Source organism: Gouania willdenowi, chromosome 5 (genome assembly GCF_900634775.1).
Source record: "Gouania willdenowi chromosome 5, fGouWil2.1, whole genome shotgun sequence".
In the NCBI taxonomy this organism is placed as follows: Eukaryota; Metazoa; Chordata; class Actinopteri; order Blenniiformes; family Gobiesocidae; genus Gouania; species Gouania willdenowi.
The window spans coordinates 5,677,678-5,700,005 of record NC_041048.1 but is presented as its reverse complement, the minus strand read 5'-3'; the positions used below and the strand labels follow the sequence as shown (position 1 = coordinate 5,700,005).

Below are 22,328 nucleotides of genomic sequence, written 5' to 3'. Positions count from 1 at the left end.
CGCCGAGTCTGAGGAAAAGGACTGAGAGGAATACAGTCCAAGTTCTAAGATTAACTGGATAGGATGGAGATAGGAGAGCGTTTGGAAAACCTGTGACTCAGGAGCCACATGTGGTTTCTTTAGAGGCTGTGCTGCAGTTTTCTGCAACTGTAGCAGTAAAAGCTCTGCAGAACCAACCACGACTGACACCACTGTGTAATCTTTTAGGACATCATCTCTGAAATCACATGGCAAGCCGTTCAAGCATAAATTTGATATCAGTAATATCAACCATTAGTAAGCTCTGCTAGTGCTCAATTTTGGAGCACATGTACTCATTTTGGTTTACTAGTGCGCGAGTAGACTTTAACGGTTAATTAAAAAGTGTCACTAGTGGGCATCATATGCTAATAAGGGGGTGGAGAAAGAAAATTCAGAGTTGTCATTGGCTGTTGAAAGTATTCCAACCAATCAGGGTGCTAGATTTGGTTATTATCCTTCCTATTTGATCTACATTAGGTCTACTAGAGCTACGAGTGAATCTTTTGGCTTTACTAGTAGTACTAGTGGAATAGAAACAGTTTACTAGTACTACTAGCAAGATAATGTACTGCTGGTAAAAATTCAAAGCTTTACTAGTACTACTACTGACACAAAATTGTCTACGAGTAACAATTTTGCTTCACTTGAAAAGTCTACTCACGCACTACTGCGCCAAAAACCTTCACTAGTAAAACATGTTCTTGTTTACTAGTACCACTAGTACACTTAAACTATCTCACTAGTAGTACTAGTAAAGCTTTGAATTTTTGCCATTGGTTTTTGAAAGTATTCCAACCAATCAGGGATCTGGATTTGGTTATAATTCTTCCAACTTCATTTTATTAGGTCTACTAGGAATACTAGTGAATCTTTTGGCTTTACTAGTTGTACTGGTAGTCTAAAAACAGTCCACTAGTATTGCTAGTGAGATATTTTAAGTGTACTAGTAGTGCTAGTAAAAATTCAAAGCTTTAGTCGTATTGCTATCCATCCATCCGGGGGCAGCATCCTTAACAGGGAGGCCCAGACTTCCCTTTCTCTGGCCACTTCTTCCTTCTCCTCCGGGGGGGATCCCAAGGCGTTCCCAGGCCAGCTGAGAGATATAGTGTCTCCATCGTGTCCTGGGTCTTCCTCGGGGTCTCCTTCCAGAGGGATGTGCCCTGAACGCCTCAATAGGGAGGCGTCCGGGGGGGGCATCCTAATTAGGTGCCCAAGCCACTTCATATGGCTCTTCTCAATGAGGCGAAGCAGTGGCTTTCTCTGAGCTTCTCACCCTATGTCTAAGGGAGAGCCCAGCCACCCTACGGAGGGAACTCATTTCGGCCGCTTGTTCTTTTGGTCATGACCCAAAGCTTATGACCATAGGTGAGGGTAGGAACTTAGATTGACCGGTAAACTGAGAGCTTCGCCTTCTGGCTCAGCGTCCTTCTACACTAGTAAACCAAAGCTAAGTACACGTACTCCAAAATTGAGCACTAGTAGAGCTTAACAATAATTGACATCACTGATATCAAATTTATGATCAAACTGCTTGCCTCAGATCGCAAAACATGAGTCAGTCATTTTCCATATCTAACACCGTCATGAAGTAACATGCTTGTTCTATCACCTTACTTTGGCTCAGTTTGTGTACACAGCACACTTTTAGATCCGCTCCAAACGACCTCTGATGCAGTTGCATGATCTAGACGCTTGTGGATAGACACTTCTCTGGGCAGACAATTAAAAATACGGTCTCATCCTTTGCACAAGGCAAGCATGTAAGAGCTCAAAGTATAGTCTTCCTTCTTTGCCTGTTTTATTTTACAGATTTCAACAAATGGGGCAGCAACAAATTGCCATTCTTTTGTTGGCTTTGATGTTTTGTTTTGCGCTGTTGTCGGTTCAATGCTGTGCGTCATCTTCTACATTTCCCGTGTTTGATCCGAGTTGAGAGCGTTTGTGTTCACAGAGCATCTGACTCGCTCTCGGCTTAAATTGGAAACGCTCAGATTGGAATCCGGCCAAACCAATCAACTTCACACCAGCTCAAACAAAATGGTTAAATGCTTTTAAAAGGCTTTTGTCAAACCATTGCTGGTTGTTCTGGGCTCTTCAGTTCTACTTCAGCTTTGAAGACAATATATAGAGTTGACATTGGTGACATGTAAGGAGATTTGTGTAGAAAACAAAAGAAACACACACATACAAAAAGACACAAGGTAAATAAGAGATGGTGTGCGTCACAACCTCCGGTAAGAAAGCAGGAGTAGCAGTGAGCAACATCTGCAGTCCTTGAAAATAACCGTGTTATTTATTTGATCAAAGCACATTTTCTAAAATTGCAGGTCTAAAAGGTTTTATGAACCAAAGCCTTGTTTTTAAGGTACCATTGGCTTTTGTGCCATTCCAATTTATTAGAGGAAAAAAAAATTATGTAAGGGGTGTTTACTTTTATTACAGGATTTTAGGCTGCACTTCTCTATTTTCTTATTCATTTTTCTGATGCTGCCTCTGTGAAAGTTAAAATGTACATACGTGTTCTCTATTTTATCTTAATAAATGTATTATATTTCTTTAAAGGAAAATCAACTATTAAATATGATTAACCATACCATTGGGTCGCCATGGTCTGATTACAATAAATACATTTTTGTAAATACAATAACAATCACACAGAAATGTTGTAAATGAACCTAAAGTATTCACAATTCATCCCATCCACTAAATAATGAAATGTGATAAATATTGCCCAAAAATTATTCAACGAAAGAAAAAAAATTCTGAGACCACAAGACAATTTTTTATATATATATATAATGGGGCGACCGTGGCTCAGGTGGTAGTGGGTCGTCTTCTGATCGAGAGGTTGGGGGTTCGATCCCAGTACCTGACTATGTGTCGAAGTGTCCTTGGGCAAGACACTGAACCCTAAGTTGCTCCCAGTGGTTGACTAGCGCCTTGCATGGCAGTCCTGTCCCACTGGTGTGTGAATGTGAGAGTGATTGGGTGAATGAGCTGATATATAAAGCGCTTTGAGACTGCTTCAGTGTGGGGATAAAGCGCTATATAAAATCAAGTCCATTTACCATAAATATATAGATATATATATATATATTTTAGGGTTGTGGTAGTTTTTTGATACCACGATAGGGTTGGGCAATATGGAATTTTTTTTATATCTCTATATTTTCAAGCTATATTACGATATACAATATACAATATATATCTCGATATTTTGCCCATGCCTTGAGATGATGCTTTGATGCATACCATCGAACCAGAATGGCATTACTCAATATATATTGATGTTTTCTCTGTGATGTAATTGGGTTTTCCCCACTATTATAGCATAGCGTATCTGTTAGTTTATTTTTTTCAGAGGCAAACTCTTTTTGTGCGTAGAATGCAAGAAAAGGCTCAATCAGATGTTTCAGTCATTTTACACAGTAATATAGATCACTACTTCCTGTTTCGTATACATGTTTAACTAGCTTACGGGCTAACCGCCAAGCTAACGCTAACTTATTAGCTATCCATATCGATCTACACCTCATATATAAACTATATTAGGGATGCATTGAAATGAAAATTCTTGGCCAAAACCGGAAACCAAAAATGAGAAAACTGAAACTATGATACAATATTTATATAAGTCCCTTTCCATTTATGGCTCTGAATGTGTACCTCACTAAAATTAAAATATTGCAATTGTATAAATTCATATTAATGCTTCAAAGAATAAATTTATTAAAAAAATATGAAAATAATTATTTAGCACTGACATTCCAACAGTGCACAACAAAATAAAAAAGCTAAAAGAATGTTTAACTTGACCCCACTCATACAGCGGTGTCATGGTGAGAAAAATGTTTAGGTGGCTGGAATTTTGGTGCATCACTAAACTATATAACAAATGTTACATTTGTTGCACAATATTGAAAGGTTATTTTATTGTGTATTGTCACAGTTTCACAGTGAACATCATCAAAGAAAACAGTTTAAGTGCTTGGATAATTAGTTTGGATGACTCCTCAGGCCGACAGCTGTTGTTTGAGACAACATATTAAATATGAATATGGCACTTCTCACTTCACTGAAGATGAATAAGTATTCTAACTTTACACAGATGATGTTTATTTGTGGATTACTTCTCTTGTGAGATCACTTCAAATTCAGTGTTGGACAATATTGGATATTAGTAAAAAAAAAAAAAAAAAAGCATGTTGATGAGATCGTTAGTAAATATCTTTGAACAATAGAGAGTGCAAACACCAAAGAAGAAGTAGTTCCCTTTAGTTTACCTGATGTGCAGACGGTACTCGGCCTCTTAGAAGCACAATGCTGAAACTTGGTGTCTTTTCCCTGAGGAGCCTCCAGGCCGACCTCCACCACCTGCACCAGCTGTAAAGGGGCGCTCCACTTTATGGTGTACTTGGGGCCGATTGGGACGAGGCTGCTAATATCCGGAGGCCCCCTGGTGGAAATAATAAAAAAAGAAAAAAGTGTGGGGCAAAAATGTAGAACAGACAGAAATTCTCCTCCTATCGACACCCTGAGCTCTCACAGACGAGGCACTTCAAAAAGAAGCAGAAGAGTGAAAGAATCTGCATGATCACTTATGTGACTTCCCCGTCTGCGAGGAGGAATTCAATCGTTTCATGTATTCACGTTATCGCCCCGACAATCCACATTGTGATAGGTTTATCAAGATCCCAGAGGGCCCTCAAAGCCAAACATCAGGACACTCGAGTTAAGAGGATCGCGCAGTGATAATTACTTTGAAGGCTGAACAGGAAAAGCTGCAAGTGACATGGTTGACAGCGGCTTTTGAAAAAAAAAATTTACAAGAACCTTCTTCTGTTTACTGCAGCGAGAGCAAGATGTGATCAATGGGGCTGTCGAAGAAGATATATTAGAATGAAGCTAAAAAATGTTTTATGTCAGTAATCTAGACCTCCTGGAGCTATAGTTAGGTATTCCAGCATTTGTTTAAAGCTGATAAAGCTCTTGCTCGTCCCGATAGTGCTCACAACCCCCAGAAGCTATTTTTCTTTGTAAACAGTAAACAGCCAGAATATTCGAGTCGTAAATTAAGATCCCGGTTCCACCTCTCAGACATTTCTTCAAACAGCACAGCAGCACACATGGGCCCTCATTTATCAACCGTTCGTACATTCAGATCTGGGCGTACGACGTGCGTTCGTCCAAATTCATGCAAGCTGCAATATTTATTAATTCTGACGTGATCGTATGCTACGATCAGATCCCACGTCACGTCTGAGCTTGTGTACGCAAACCTGAGTGTGTGGATTTGTGCTGCAGAACAACCTAATCTGACTGAGTCTGAAAATAACGTATTAAACAAGCCTCAGCATAAGCAGACACACATTCAGGACACATCAAAACAGTTTATTAAAACAAAATAAAATGAATTGAAAAATAAAAAAAACATTATTACTGATACCTGCACTTTTGTCTGATGTATCAACGCAGCGGGAGGGGCTAAAGCTGAACCAGTGGCAGTACAGCCTCCACTGAGGCTTCTTAAAGGGGAAGTATTATTATAAAAAAATTATTTTTTAATGGTTTTGCCACAGTGATATGCATCCCTTTAGCCTCATTCAGAGGGCCAAAATTGAAAAAGTTGTGTTTCGTCCCTCCCTTGCTATTTCACATTTTGTAAAAAGTCAGCTCCAAACAGGAGCATCCCAATGCGGAAACTCCTCCTCCTGACAATCCTGACTCCTCCTACCCTACAAAGGAAAGTGAGCTCCTCCCTCTCAAACTACCTCACACGTAAAACAAACAGTGAAGGCAGGTTGATATTACAGTTAATATCTTTAAGTTCAGATAATAGATAATCCAGTATATAGATAAACCGATGAGCGCTCACAATCAGTTCCATTTTTAGTAGCCGTTATATCACCTTGTATTGCCTTTATGGTATGATATGAGGTGTTTGTGACCCAATGCGACACAGTGTTTGAACAAACCACTGGACTATTGCCTTAAATGGACTATTTATGCGGTCAGATGACTAAGGAGATCGTTAAAGTTTTACTACTGCTGCTGCTGTGATAAACACACACGCTGAAGCAGCGCTGAACAGCGTGTGAGTTTACGCCCACTCATGCATATGCATGACGGTTAAAAAACAGCCTGTTTTCAGAAATGTCATGAAAGTGACTTTTCAGAGGCTAAAACGCCAGTAAACAGGTGAGTTTAGTAACATAAACCTCAAATTAGGCCTGGGCGATTTTGCTTAAAGAAAAATTCGAGTTTCGATTCGATATTTATTTTTTCAATGCACTTAAAAATGACTGCAGACATCAGATATATTGTCAAAAGTACAACTTTATTGCTGTGATTGTCCTTAAGAGTTAAAATGCATAGAACAATCCCAAAATAAAAAGTAAATGAGGCTCTGTCATTCAACAATTTCAAGCTTTAATCCAGGTTTAAGCAAAAGTGCAACAGCAACTTCACAGTAACTTACATTTTCTGATTAAGAAATCACATAACATTACAAATAAAGAAATAATAAACTCCTCCCTTAGCATCTCAGCATAGTGCAAATAAAAATGTAACATGCCTGTGGCACACATATAGCCTACTCAAAGGGGGCTGGCTCACATTGCGCTACGGTAACCCGCAAGGACGGAACGCAAAAAACCTTTAAAGGATTCATTCATTTCTTTTGATATTTTATAAACAATATATTGCTGTCTCTCTTCAGGATCTCTGCCCTGATATGAGGTTTGGTCTCATGCTCACCAGGCTGACTCGTCTACTTTTTCTTGACCAAAGTGTAAAGATTTGTCTTGATCAAATAGCAGGGATTTACGCGCTCAGGCTATGAATGAGTAACATTTTCATTAAAACCATTATTAGGCATTGGTTAAGTTAGTTATTGAGAATTGAATTCAAACCTCAGCCCGAGTCCGCTCCGATACAGAGACGTTGTTCACTGCCTCCGTTATTCTCTTAAAAAGAGTGTTTTAAAATGAGCTCCTTAAATTCCAGTTTTGACACTACCGAAAAACATGTTTGATTTTCTTCCCATCAGATGTGAGGATGCTGATTTTCATCTCGGAATTGTTTATTTCCTTTCAAATGTTTGTTTTGACCTCAGTGGGCGGGGCCTCCGAACCAGAAATATTTGAGGGCGTAACATGTTATTGACGATCAATTTCAGCCGCCGCATCATTGGTACGCTGAGATTGGTCAGATATTAAAGTTTCTTGAATCACACGTTGGTTCTGTCGTACGACACAATATGAACACAGATTTATACCCGTTTTCACGCAAGGTTTATAAAAAAGGGCCAAGGTTTCCCGTTTAGTCAACTTCATGCTTGATCCGAACATCATGACAACATTAGCTAAACATTGCTGAATGCAGAGGCATTTAGGTCAACCTCGAACATACCAGGGACTTACTTGACATTTATGTTGGCACAGATGAGCACATCGTCAAAGAGGAAGACTTTTCTCTCCTTTGACTTCAGGACCTGTCCCCGCTCGCCAAACACCATCTCAATAAGTGTCTCACAAAGGACCAGCGACCCCTGCTCAGAGTTCAGTTGCTAAAGGGGACACAACAATCAGATCAGAGGTGAAGGGAAAAGGCATCAGGGGTTCAGAGCCCAGAGGACACAGTCAAAGACTGACGTCGTATCAGGGATTAGCAGAATGTTCCATATCCTAAAGGTCATTTAATACATGCAAGTAAAGAATTCATCTGTGGATAATTTGTTTTCAAGCTTTGGAGTCTGCATATTTTGTTGATGTTTTTCTTTATCTGTAAAACATTATTTTGACTTTACTCGTACAACAATATCTTCAAACAAGAAATACATACTGTATGTATTTCCAATACCTACGTAGTCCAGGTAAGTGATGCACGATATACAACCTTTTGGTATCGGCCAACATTGGCTTTAGAATTAAATATTCCACTAATATTATTATATCATATTAACAGATATATTTAACAGCTTTGCTTCAATGATCAGCCCATAAACCAAGGCTGTGTTTGTAATGTATATAAAGTATATACTGTCTACTATATTTTATAAGTGTGGTTTGGATGTTGAGCATTCCCACTCAAGTATACTTCCAAGTTTCCCAAGATGCATTTGGAACCGACAACGACAAAAATCTGAATCACACTGAGGCTAAATATCTCTGTTGATTCTCCAGCTTTGAAAGTTCTGAAAACATTTTAAGTGTGAAAGCGGAATAGCAACATGTGCTGATTTGATCCATAAAACTCACGAATACACATTTCATTCTCACATTTTGGAGATTTTCAGAGACCCTCCATTGTGCTACAGTTTAATCTAATCAATAGAAATACCAGGTAAGTAATATCAGTAGTAGTCATTTTAGTCAACAACATCCTCTAGGTCAGTGGTTCCCAACCTTTTTTGTCTTGTGTACCCCCTCACTCATGTGTGTGCATGATTCTTCAAAAGTAGAACACAACACAACTGAATATTCAAAGCGTCATTTTATTTCCTATTCTTAAATTGAACAAATAATATTCAGGCATTATCTTATTCAACTCAAATTGAACATAAAATGGTTTTGCCTTCAGGGCAATAAAAATGATAAATATAAGAAATAATATTATAATAAACATTTTTATTATTAATACTGTATTATTAATACTAATACATTATTATTAAAGAAAAATTAGAAAGTTGAAATTAGAAAAAATATAAATAAATACCAAAAAAATAATTAACCTGCATGTGTTATATATAACTTTTATGAGATTTCCCACAAAACGAGCTTCTTTGAACATGTCTCATTTGAACTTGAAAAATCAGACACAAAACACTGAACAACTGTAATTTAAACTCACTGTATCAGCTGGCGATCAGGCAAAAGCTCAATCAATGCATGTTTTCCCAGCTCAGGATACTCCTTCTCCACATCACACCAGAACTCAGTCAATGTCTTCTCATCATAGGTCATTTTCAGACCCTGATCACATGATAAATCCATCAGATGCTCCTGCAGCCTTGCAGGAAGTTTGTTGCAGCTCTCACTCACAATAAATGGGTTCCTCACCCAATCCAGTCCTTCTGACTTTTTTTCAATGTCCTGAAAATACTGGTTGAAATCCATGCAAAGTTTGGACAGATGTGCTTGCACCAGTTTGACTACTGGACCCCTGGCAACATCAGTGGTGGCAAGATGGGAATCAAGTAGTGGAAAACAGCTGACCATCATCACATTTGTTCTCCCATAGTTTGAGCTTTTTTGTGAATCCTTTAATTTTGTCATACATTTTAAGGATGTGTGACTCCTTTCCCTGAAGCGATAGGTTGAGCTCGTTAAGTTTGGTAAATATATCGGCGAGATACGCCAGGCGCCTTACCCACTCAGCATCCTCAAACACCAAAGCAAGAGGATGCTGATGCTGCGTCAGAAACACAGAAACTTCACTGCGCAGTTCATAAAGTCTGAGTAGTGTTTTCCCACGGAACAGCCAGCGGACGTCCGTGTGAAGCAAAAGCTGTCCGTGCTCTGTACCGCTCTCATCACAAAGAGTTTCAAACAATCTGTGATTCAGTGGCCGGGATTGGATGAAACTAATCACCTTCACAGCATCATCCATAACATCGCTTAAATCAGGGCTCATTCGCTTACTTGCCAGTGCCTCGCGGTGAATAATACAATGCAGCCATTTAATGTCGGGATTTACCTTTTTTACTTGTGTCCGAAAAGTCCCTTCACACTCCCCGTCATCGCAGCAGCTCCATCAGTACAGATGTGACCGCAGGTTTGAAAAAGATGTCTATAATTTGGAACATTTGTTCCCCGGTTGTCTTTCCTGGGAGCTTTTTGCAAAATAAAATATGCTCATTTATGTCCGACACATCTTTGTAACGAACGAAGGCCAGGAGCTGAGCATCACCGCTCACATCTGTCATTTCATCCAGCTGCAAAGCGAACTGACCGGCTTTTTTAATTTTTTTCACTACTTGTTCAATAATATTCACCGACATATCATCAATCCGACGGGACACGGTGTTGTTCGACAAGGGGATTTTCTTGAGTGTGTCGGCTGCTTTCTTGTCGATCATAATTTCAGCCATAGCCGCAGCTGCAGGGAGAATGAGCTCTTCAACAATCGAGTGAGGCTTTTTTGATTTCGCCACGAGCAGAAATACGGCGTAAGATGCCTCCAGTGCTTTGTTTGACACACTCGTAGCCTTCATCATTACATTCTGTCTTGATTTAAACTCCGACGATTTACGTTTGTAAAATTCCTCAGTTTTACCGACACTTTTCGAGTGTTTGTTACTCTGGTGTCGCTGTAAATGGGCTGGCTTCATGGAGTTATTTGCCAGGATTTCACCGCAAAAGAAGCACTGAGGCTGCGGCGGGTCCGCGGACGTAGAAGTGAATCCAAATAAAACATAGTTTTCACTATACAGCCTTGGTTTAGGTTTGGCATCTTTCTTGCGTTTGTCGGCAGGCTCCTCTCCCCCTCCTGTATCCACAGCAACCATATTTACACCTGCTGCAGGTAAAAAGGGTTCCGCTGTTTTGATTGTGCCACAGGTTATTCTCTCCCCAGGGAAACAAGTCATAGTGCACACGGACCGTTTTTGACGGAATTATAAAATAACTGAGAATATTTTTTTTTTTATCTTAATTTTTCCACGTACCCCCTGCAATGTGCTCACGTACCCCTAGGGGTACGCGTACCCCTGGTTGGGAAACACTGCTCTAGGTTTTTAATTTGAATTTAGTTAGCTGAAACTAAAATTCGATGACAAAACCAGGAATAATTTGTGCACGTGTTGCATGCAAATACGTAGTCACTCTCAGTGCTTCATCACCTTTTGGGTTCTTTCATGATTTCCTACATTCATAAATTCTTTTGATGTACGTATATCATATCAAGACAAAGTAAACCAAGCTTGTCACAGCCCCCACTGATGCCAAACAAATAGTTTACACCTCTATTCTTTAGTAGGATGTTTGTTAAGGGGTGCAAATCTCAGGAAGGGAATAGATCGCCTTGCTGCATCAATCCAATAAGGCTGCAGTGCAGTAGTGTGTGTGTGTGTGTGTGTGTGTGTGTGTGTGTGTGTGTGTGTGTGTGTGTGTGTGTGTGTGTGTGTGTGTGTGTGTGCGCGTGCGTGCGTGCGTGCGTGCGTGTGTGTGTGTGTGTTGGGGCTGCTTTCAGCTCCAGGATGAGTCATTAGCCTGCTTTGAAAAGCTGTGTGATGCCACAAAATCCTACCACTACATCAAAGAGGGAGGCGGGGCTACTGAGAAAATATATCAGTTCATCTTTACCCTCCTATTATCCTTGGGGTCAATTTGACCCCATTCATTGTTATTCATTCAAAAAATACGAGTTGACTTAGTTTTTTTATTGCTTCATATTTAAGGGTGTGCAATTAATCAAAATATGATTACGATTGTGATTAGTACTCAACAATTACAAAAATAACATAATCGAGGAAAAACGATTATGAAAAAAAAATCAATTATACATGTTTTATTTGCTAAATAAAATAAACTTCAACGATCTACAAAGAATACACTTGGTAAACAAGCAAGGCAAGTGAAATGATGTTATAGGAACACTTTGGGTTTGATGATGAAGACCCTGGAGCAAAGATACATCACATGCAAGAAGTGTTTTGTTTTGTGCAAAGGTGAACATAGTTGATTTTAGTGTTTGAAGGATTTTATTTATGTTTAAAGAATAGATTTGACATTGTTTTGTACAAAAAATAAATAACTTTTTGACTGACAAATAATCATTTGAATAATCGTGATTACTAGTTTTTTTCTACAATCGTGCAGCCCTATCATATTTCATGACTTGATGACTCCTAACTTGATGGGTACAATTAATTACGCAATAAATTATCATGATTACATTTTTTTAATCTGCAGCTGAACACATATTGCACACATTGGTGTTCATCTGGGGTGAATTTAACCCTAGGCTGTTTTAACTGTGTAAAACATCAGTCTGTCTGATTTGGATGAAGAATTTTCAAGATACATAAAAACTGAAAGTTTGACCAATGGAATGTATTACCGTTGTAGTCTTGTATACTGTATCTTAAGCCCTATTCACACGGGATTAGTTTTAACTAGGGACCACATGCGATTTGTAATAATTGCGTAGAATGTCTGTGATGATAATCTCGTGCGAATCGGCCATGTCAGTAATTTGTAAAGTAAAAATGACCTACTATATTTTGCTGAACTCCGAGGTCCTGTGATAATACTAATCCAATGCAAATAGGCATCTCTGTGATTTAGACAGACGCGCATGCGCATATATGCTCATAATTGACCTCAGTACGAGGTAAACACAGACCATGACACCAGGATGCATGTTTATTTACTTTTGCATGCATTTCACAGCATGTCTGTCAAAAAAAGTTTCTTTCAAAATAAAAGACAAGTACAACATGAGAGACATTAAGTGTTTGTTTTTAACCAGCTGTCCGCGACCCACCCAGTACTGGTCCACTTTTGGGTCCCGGCCCACCAGTTGAGAATCACTGGTTTAGAAAACCTTTTGGGTCACGGGCGAGCAAAACCTTATCGGCCCGTAACGTACGGCAACAAAAAGAGAAGGCTGAAGACAAGGAGCAATGTCTGAATGGTGCAAATGGTGGATCACGTCGTGCTTTGCACTGTGCGGTAACAATCGTTTTTTTTTCTTTTTCTGTTTGTAGCCTTCTATTTAATTCAGCTGGCTAGCGCTAGCAGCAACACAGCACAGAGCCCGAGCACCTGTGGTCAAAAGCCTGCGAAGTTGTTTTAACATGAACTCACACACTATTCCACGTTTTCAGATGTCTGTAAATTTCAGCAAAATCTCAGGCTTCAGTTATCCCGTGGGAATGCGCCACATAAAAAGGTCATTTATTTATTATGTGTGGTCCCTAGGTAAAACTAGTTACTGATTATTAGTTAGTCAGTTTTTTTTTGTTTGTTTCCTATTCTGTTTAGTACTTATTATGTATTTCTTTAAGTCCAAACAGACCAAAGCAATATGATGAAAGTTGTATGATTAAGAAATGGGGGTGGGATTAAATAAGTCTTTCTTCTTCCCACTCCCTTTTGAGCAGACATATTATTAAAATTATAAGTGTACATGGATCTTATCTATTATTTTGAACATGTGATTGTTTTCTCTGTTGGAGTTTCCTTGTAGAGCAAGAGTGTTTTTGTGCCTTTTGTTTTCTTGTCCCTGCTCGCAAAAAGCAAATAAATGAAATGTAATGGTGGCGCTGCAGGGAAGGTCATATCATCATCACAACCAATAGGGTTCATACTCTTGTGGTCATTAATGTTGTCAATAAATTTAAGAAGATTCGGATGAAAACTACTTCTTATTCAAAAGTTTGGCCTGATGGTGGCGCTGGAGAACAGGTCAAGGTTTCATGATCAAGGGTCTATTTATGTACAAATAAACAAAATGCCTGACACAAAAACTTAGTCAACAATTTTCTGGAGTATCCCTGGGGTCAGATTGACCCCAAGGGTAAAATGTGTTTGTAATAATTGAGGATAATAGGAGGGTTAAAGGTGCAGTATGTTTGTGTGTGTGTCTTATTCACACATTATCGGACACATTGAAACAAAGAAGAAATATTCAATTGCATGGTTTGGAAACTGTTTACTATTGGAATTCTGCAATGTCACAGCTGCAAATGGAACTTCTCGCGACTGGAAGAGATTGGCCGAATCAGCTCATCTCTGAATGTTGGAAAGCATGAGCGGAGAGAAATAAACCTGAGGAAGGGAGGGAGGGAGGAGGAGAAAAATAACGATATAAGCAGAGTAGGAAGAGAAGCAAACGAGTTCAGGAGTTAAACAGAAGGGAAGTAAAGTAGGAAGAAAGTGAAAATAACAGGAAGAGCAACAGGAGGAAGGAAAAGGCTCTGATTAAATGTATCATTTCTTCCCATTTCCAGCAGATTTGCAGAGGCAGGACTGTAATTTCCATGCGGTAATGGAGACGCAGCACCTCTGCCACTGCAATAGGTGTAGTTTAGGGATGATAATGCACGTCATTACCACAAGATCATTTCTCTAAATAAAAATGCCAACCTCGATTAGTGTTTGAGAAAGTGATATGAGCAACTGCTGTATACTGGTTCAATTTCTGGATGTTTGGCTCCCAGCAATAACAGCACAGAAGAGTGAGACAGCTTACAGTTTAGCTCACAGCAGCTTACACGATTAGAGAAAGTGTTTCTGTGTTTGCGTGTGTGTGCGGTAGAAACTGTGAGCTTTCAGTCACCTTACTGAGCAAGCGATCACTGACGGTGCGCGCTAACTGTTGGGTCTCTGCAATCTGGTCGGCAACTCGTTTCTGTTCGTTCAGCTTCTCCGCGAGCATCTCCAGCTCGGTCAGAGCGAGCTGCAGAGGCAAACGATCCACGTGGCCTTTGGATGTGTTCTTCAGCATGTCCTAAACAAAGGTCACAAAAAGTCAAAATACCAACTGTTCATGGTCTTTTTTCCCCCTGTATTTTCATTACATTTCTGTATTCCTAAACAAAATTATGGTGAAAGGGTCAAAATTGATTTGCCAGAGTAAGTTTAACAATGGAATACGTTTACCAACAGTAAAAAACTACAGTTACTAAAGGGTCCCTTAATTCCTTACTTCATGGCCAACAAAGCAGGGTGATAAAGAAAAAGAAAAAGCATGGAATTGCATTTTGATTTCTATTTTCGGTAATATTAAATCAGAACTAATGTTATTCTACATAGTGGCTCATCTTGAAATGGGAAAAGTTAGAATCAAAGACTGGGGCATGATAACTAATAAATCAGAAGTAAAATATATAGCACAAGAATGGGATACAAGTGGTCCCTGCGGGCCCCCCAAAACAGATTAAAAAAAAATATACTAATACCCCATAAATCCCTAACAAACTGTAATTCAGGAAGTTGTAAGGAATATGAAGCTCAACACAATACACAAAATAACTCCAAAAATAAATAAAATGGCAGAAAGATGCACAAAAATACACAAAAGTATAAAAAACAACAACAAAGCCGTACAAAATCACAACTAAAATAGACAAACAAAAAATACACCAAATTCTGCAAAAAAAAAAACATGTAAAATGTCAAATAACAACAAATAGGACTTAATCTATTTGAAATGTTAAAAAAAAAGTATACAAACTACAAAGAAAATACACCACATTATGCAAAAACACATAAAACGTTAAATTAAAATAAAGACGTTTCTTGAAAAGAAGACTGAAACAAAACAAAACAAGGAACAACATGCAAACTCTTTGTTATTTCCTGTATTATTGCTCCTATTGGTCATTATTCAAAATGCTGACATGAATGTTAATAATGTGTCTCTCAGATCAGACAATCAGATATATTATATAGGAATACCAGTGAATAAAAGCTCCAGATCAAATTATTTCTTTGAGAGTGTTTATAAGATTTCAGAAACCAGGCAGAGCAAACTGCAATGGTTGTGTAAACTACAGGTGAAAAGTGATAAAAAAAACCCCCCAAAGATTCAAAGTGTGAATGAATCACATTTCTCTACATGTCCGCAGAAAAGCACGTTGCTGTCTTGATGTACCTCGATGTCTGCAGTTTGCCATTTTCACATAATGTATGATTAAATATAAACCTTCTCTTTAGAGTTTGGGCTGATTCAAATTCATAACTTATCTTCTGAATTCATGGAAAATCGATGCCTACTGAGGGGTGAAATGAGCCACTGCAGTTTCAGAAAGTCATTCCAAATCTCATGCTCAAAATAGGAATGGGAAGTCAGAATATTAAATCGGTAAATGTGCGTGGCCACCTTTCAAGCTGTTGCTACCATGGTGTTGAAGTACTGAGATTGTCCCTTGAAATGTATAGCGTTGAGTCTTCATTTGTTTATCTTTAATTTTACTGTAATTAACACTGTTCAAAGAACTATTTCTACCTGCAGGAGCAAGATGAATTGTGGGAATCGTTGAATCGGTTTCACCATCAGGCCGTAGAGAGTGATCCGGTCAATACTGGACGCCTGCTTCTTCTGGAGTCCAAAGAAGAGAGAGAAAAAGAAAAACTGAAGCATTGTTGTAAAAAAAAAAAACTTTCTGATGGTAAATGTATTTATTGACTATTATAATTAGAGGTCAACCCAATGAGTAATGCTCACCTAAAGTATTTAAAATGATGAAGAGTAAAGATCTTTGATATGAGATTGTTGGTGGTTTCCAATATGCCGATATTGTCCGACACTAAACCACTGATATTAACTGTTAGTGATATATATACACAGATCTCCTCCTCCCAACCAAATGGAAAAGTTGGCATATTTATTTTTAGCATGCTGTCTCAAACAAACTCGCTTTTTCACTATCGATTGGAAAAACCGATACCAATCCCAACCGATATTACAAATTATAGCAAATATCGGACAATAATATTGCAAATCTCTAATGAAGCGTAACTGAGAAGGGCTAAAATTGTCTTGGGATTATTTTTTTAATCTATTTAAATCTAAATACAAAGTACCAAACAAACAAATCAGAATTGAAACGTAATATGTCACTTGTACGGAAACAACCTCAAACTCGCAAAGTGGTTCCTCGTTTCCATCTTCGTTGAACCATGTTGTGTTCCACTTAGCAGCTAAATGCTCTGTAGTGATCAAGATGCTTCCCATTGAATGGAACAATCTGGCATTTTACTAGACAGAAGAGACACAAGGTTAGCACTCCTATCACGTATTTTAAAAAAAGCCTCTTGCTTCGCGATCACACTTTGAGACAAATCATAGGGGAAGGCTCGTAGTTTTACCAGCAAGTATACTGGTGGTTATTGGTCAACAGAAATACACTGCAGAGAGCTCGAAAGGGCAAGCTTTTAGAAAGTTTGCTTGACTGCTCAGGTTTCCATTGATTGGGTAGACCAGGCATGACCTTCAACAGGATTTGACAAAAACTTCGAGGACCACTGAGAACAACCCTTTCCACCATGTCCGGCTGAGTCAAGATGTTATCTGAGACGGGCACTTACCTAAACCACTGACAAATTGCTCAAGATATCACATCAAGGTAAGTTTCTCAGAGTTGTACTTCTTCTATAAAAGCCCTATTTTAGTAACACATTGACTGTTCACTCTCAGACCAGAGCACAAGTGTCTAGTCGAGGCCTGAACTACGTAATTTTATGTGGCCCGCGAGAGCTAAAACTTTAAAGCATATGATTGTCGAATGAATAAGAGTCCATGCTTCTTTAAGGAGTACCATGACCAAAAACTCCATCTCTTAAAACAGTGGCTCTCAAACTTTTTTGGATTTTTTTCTGAATCCAATTCCCCCCTTTGTCCGACTACAATTTTTTTCTTGGAAAACTACTAAAAAACTATAGAGCATAATGATGGAATTAAAAAGTTATAATATAATATATAATATTTTGTAAATAAGTTGAAAGAAACAGTATTTAGTGCAGTGGTTCCTAACCTTTTTTGGATTGTGACCCCATTTTGATATCAAGAATTTATGGTGACAATTAGTATAATTAGTTTTTGATCATGTTTGAGTTCAGATATTTTTTTTTTTCTACTGCATTTTAGTTGAACTAGATTCATATTTGACAAAGTGAAAGTTTAGAAGTACAGTTGTGTAAGACCGTGTGTTGTTTTAAGGAAAAAAAATAAAAAAATAATAATAATCTAAAATCCATTTAGATTTTTTAGAAATTTAAGGCGAACGCATTTAAACGCCAGACGACCCAACATGGGGTTCCGACCCTAAGGTTGAAAAACAACAATTTAGTGACTCCTGAATAGATTTTTTTCAATAGTTTCTATCATTTCCAGTCATCTCATGCCAGGGGTGGGACCAAGACTGAAACTTTATTTGTTAATTTTCCACTATCTCTCTCTTTCTCTCTCTCAAGTACTCCCGGTAGTGCAATCGCATACCCCTAGAGGTACACATACCCCCATTTGAGAAACACTGTCCTGAAATTCACGCTGACATTTTGAACTGGGAAATAACGGCATTCCGCCACTAGTGTTTCCACATCTGCGTCTAACTTGGTAGACTTAAGAAAAATCAAAGATGAAAAAAGAAAGAAGAAAATGTCATCAAAGATGGAAAAGCAAATACACATTTGTGCTTCTTGAAGAAAAACTGCTCTGTATCTTGTGTTATGAGTCAGGGTCGATGGTCATGGACTTCAATATACTGTATGTCCGGTATTTAGACACCAAACATAAAGCAGAGTATGGCAAATTTAGCCATCAATATCATCCCCAGAACCTTTATAAAAGAGATAAAAACTGATCCAAACTGTGATGAATGATGTGTTAGAGAGTTGAAAATGGCACGTTACCAATTTCATACATTTAAAAGTAGCAAACCCATTAAACGCCATCCGTCTCGAGAATATCCAAGGTGAGAGGGAAGAACATCAAGCATTATAAATACAATTGTGCAAGGAGAAGTTAATTAGCATTCAGAAAAGGAACAAATGGCATTGATTGTTAATTAGCAATCTGCTGTGCTTAGGGCCTTACCACAGCACGTACCATCCAACCAAACTACCACAAACTGAATGAGAAACCATTAAATAGTCAAGGACTACTCGACTCCCAGAATATAAAAGGTGGGTGAAGTTTGATGAAAATGATTACGTGAAGTGTTTTTTTTTTTTTTTTTTTTCAAAACAGTCTATTAAAAATAAGGTTAAGCCTTTTGGTAGTTAATTAAATGAAATTGCATAATTGATCAGGCAAGAGGTAAATTGCAGGTGTTTATTCATTTACTTTAATTTAGATTTTTAGACATTGTGAAGCATTTCTTTTAATCACAAAAACATAGTGATGTAATGGAATGTAATCTTTGTATGGAAAATTGTCAAGCTTAAAATGTTTTATCAAAAGGTATGTCTGTAGGAAAATTCAAATAATTTGTATCCGGGTCATCCATTTAATAGTATATTGCTTGAAAAAAGAATGGAACCCGCCATTGAAAGTGAGGAAGCACCCGAATATTTCTTTTTTTTTTTTTTTGCCTAATCGAAAATACTAGTACAGTGCCCGTTGGAAGTATACATTCATGTGGGAGCTTAAGTAAAGTTGTAAAGTTGTAGTAATAATAATAATAATAATAATAATAATAATAATAATAATAATAATAATAATACATTTTATTTGTGGGCGCCCTTCAAAAAATCCAAGGACACCTTACAAACAGAGTTAAAATAGCAACAATAAAAACATAGAATTACAAAGCAGTAAATATAAAACATAAAAAATAGAGATTTAAAAAGATTTTTACTAAAAACCAATTATAAAAAAGAAGTTTTGCAGTGTGGTGGATGGAAATCAGAGTGAGTAGGCTTGTTTGAACATGTGGGTTTTGAGACGTGATTTGAAGATGGTCAGAGTGTCAATGTTTCGGATGTCAGGTGGGAGGGAGTTCCAGAGGTGGGGGGCAGAGCGGCTGAAGGCTCTGGACCCCATGGTGATCATGCGGACAGGAGGGATGAGAAGATGGAAGATGATCTGAGGGTCCGATTGGGTGTGTTTATGTGGAGGAGACTCGGAGGAGCGAGATTATGGAGGGCCTTGAAGGTGAGGAGGAGAGTTTTGTAAGCAATGCGGTGTGTGATTGGGAGCCAGTGGAGTTGTTGGAGAACAGGGGTGATGTGGTGGATGAAAGATGTTCTGGTGGTGATCCAGGCTGCAGCATTCTGAACCAGTTGTAGTTTATGTAAGGACTTTTGGGGGACACCTGACAGAAGGGAGTTACAGTAATCAAGACGGGAGGTGACCAGAGAGTGGACCAGGATGGCAGTGCTGGATGAGGTGAGCGAGGCGGTTGATGTTTCGAAGATGGAAGAATGCAGACCGAGTGACGTTATTGATGTGGGTTTGGAATGACAGAGTGCCGTCGAGGACGACACCCAGACTCTTAACCTGAGGGGCGGGGGAGACGGAAGAGTTGTCGATGGTGATGGTGAAGCTTTTTGATTTTGTGAGAGTGGATTTGGAACCATTGAGGAGAACCTCAGTTTTGACACTGTTGAGTTTGAGAAAGTTGGAGGAGAACCAGGATTTGATTTCCTGTAGAGAATCACAGAGGGAGGTTGGAGGAAGGGTGGAGGTGGGTTTGGTGGAGAGGTAGAGCTGGGTGTCATCCGCATAACAATGAAAATGAATGTTGTGTTTCCGCAATATATGGCCGAGGGGAAGAAGATAGATGATGAAGAGGATTGGACCAAGGACAGAGCCTTGGGGAACGCCGGAGGAGAGTGGAGAAGTGTGTGTGCCTGATAAACCAATGGATGCCAGTCTATGGAGGAGGATGGAATGGGAGATGGTGTCAAAAGCTGCACTCAGGTCGAGGAGGATGAGAATGGATAGGAGTCCAGAGTCTGCTGACATAAGTAGGTCGTTGGTTATTTTGAGTAGTGCAGTTTCAGTGCTGTGATGGGGGCGGAAACCGGACTGGAACTGCTCATACAGGTTGTTATTGGAGAGGTGGGAGTGGACTTGTGATGCAACTGTTTTTTCCAGGACTTTTGAAAGGAATGGTAGATTGGAAATGGGACGAAGGTTGTTTTTTGAGAATGGGAGTTATTGCAGCAGATTTGAGAGCTGAGGGGACAGAACCAGATTTAAGGGAGGAGTGGATGATAGAGGTCACCAAAGGTCACAAGGAGGGGAGACAGGCTTTGATCAGGGGTGTCGGGAGGGGGTCAAGTTGACAGGTGGATGGTTTGGAATTTCTAATGAGTACAGATATTTCAGCAGAGGAAGGAAGGTGAAAACATGAGAGTGGCTGACATGAGGGAGCTGAGGGAACAGGAGGGAGTGGACTGCAGGAGGTGTGACTGGTCAGTTTCTGATGAATATGATCAATTTTTGTATTAAAAAAGTTTATGAGTGAATTACAGTGGTCAATGGAGTAGAAGTGTGAGGGGAGACAGTCTGGTGGATGGAGGGAGTTGTTAATTAAGGAAAACAGAGTCCAGGTGTTCCCATCACCAGCATTGATGAGAGTGGCATAGTACTGGTCCTTAGCTGTGTTGATTGAGTCCTTATATGGAAGAGTGTGGTGGTGGTACATTTCCTTGTGAACATTCAGGCCAGTTTTATTGACGTTCTAGTTGTCGTCCTTTAGCTTTGAGGAGACGGAGCTGGGGAGTGAACCTGTACTCTGTACTCTGTAGTGTTATAAAGGCATATATTTGCGGGTGCAAACTAAAATAGCGTTTGTGATTTCCTTGGTTTAATTCTATGGAACATCCGCATGATAAATGTGTTTGCTGTTTTATTATGTGTATTTTTGGATCTTTCTGTTGTCTTTTTGTGTAATTTTTTGTATAATTATTGTTTTTTGTTGCCATTGTAGTGTGATTCTGGAATCATTTTGTGTATTTTTGTATCTTTTTTGGTGTAATTTTGTGCATTTCTGTTTCAATTTTGTGTATTTTTGTATAAATATTTAGTTTTGTGTATTTTGAGCAATTTTTCATATTTTTGTTGTTGTTTGGTGTAATTTTTCTGTAATGTATGTTTTTTGGAGTCATTTTGTGTATTTTTGGAGGCTTTTTGTACATTTTTGTGCATTGCTGTTGTCGTTTTGCTTACTTTTTGTATAAATATAGTTTGGTTTGTTGTTTAATTCTACTATATATTTTCATTATAAACACCTCATGTGTGGTGAGGCTGTGTTTTGAGAAGTGTGTGTGCGTGCATGTGCGCTTCAGCCTCGCACATACACGCACATCAGTGACTCACATCTGTTTAAATACTGGATACCTTTTTATATATTGAAAAAAAACCAGAAAAGAGGTAATGCAACACAGTACATTCTCTTTCTAAAAAAACATATGATACACAGTTAATTTTCTGATTTTAATTGTAGTTTCTTTATTTATTCTATATAGCATCAAAAGTGTGTAGTTTTTCCTGCTCCCTTTTGGACTAACTTTACTTTACTTTACTTTTCTTTTCTTTTCTTTTCTTTTCTTTTTCATTATAAAACAAACAAAGAAAACAGTAAATCATTTTTTTTTATTTTATTTTTTTTATTCTTCAGAACATTTTATTGATGTATTCTTTAAAAAAATGTTTTTTATTTTAAATATTTCATTTAATCTTCGCATGCTCAAAACAAAACATTAAATATTTTCACTTGGAATACTTAATGAATAATTATGTATTACAAAGAAGCATTTCTTTTTACACACAACAAAAGTGGCATTAAAAGTAATCTTTGAAATTAATTTGATAACATTTATTTCATTTTTATTTTTTTCATTTTTTAATGA

At 38.4% G+C, this 22,328-nt stretch overlaps 1 protein-coding gene across 1 annotated transcript in view; it reads right to left on the bottom strand.

Moving 5' to 3' along the window:
- Window positions 1-22,328, bottom strand: part of arhgef10la (Rho guanine nucleotide exchange factor (GEF) 10-like a) — a 219,087-nt gene that overhangs the window by 131,797 nt on the left and 64,962 nt on the right. The window contains 4 exon segments of the mRNA XM_028446908.1: window positions 4,305-4,477; window positions 7,443-7,588; window positions 14,305-14,475; window positions 15,976-16,068. Coding sequence (XP_028302709.1) covers window positions 4,305-4,477; window positions 7,443-7,588; window positions 14,305-14,475; window positions 15,976-16,068 — 583 coding nt within the window.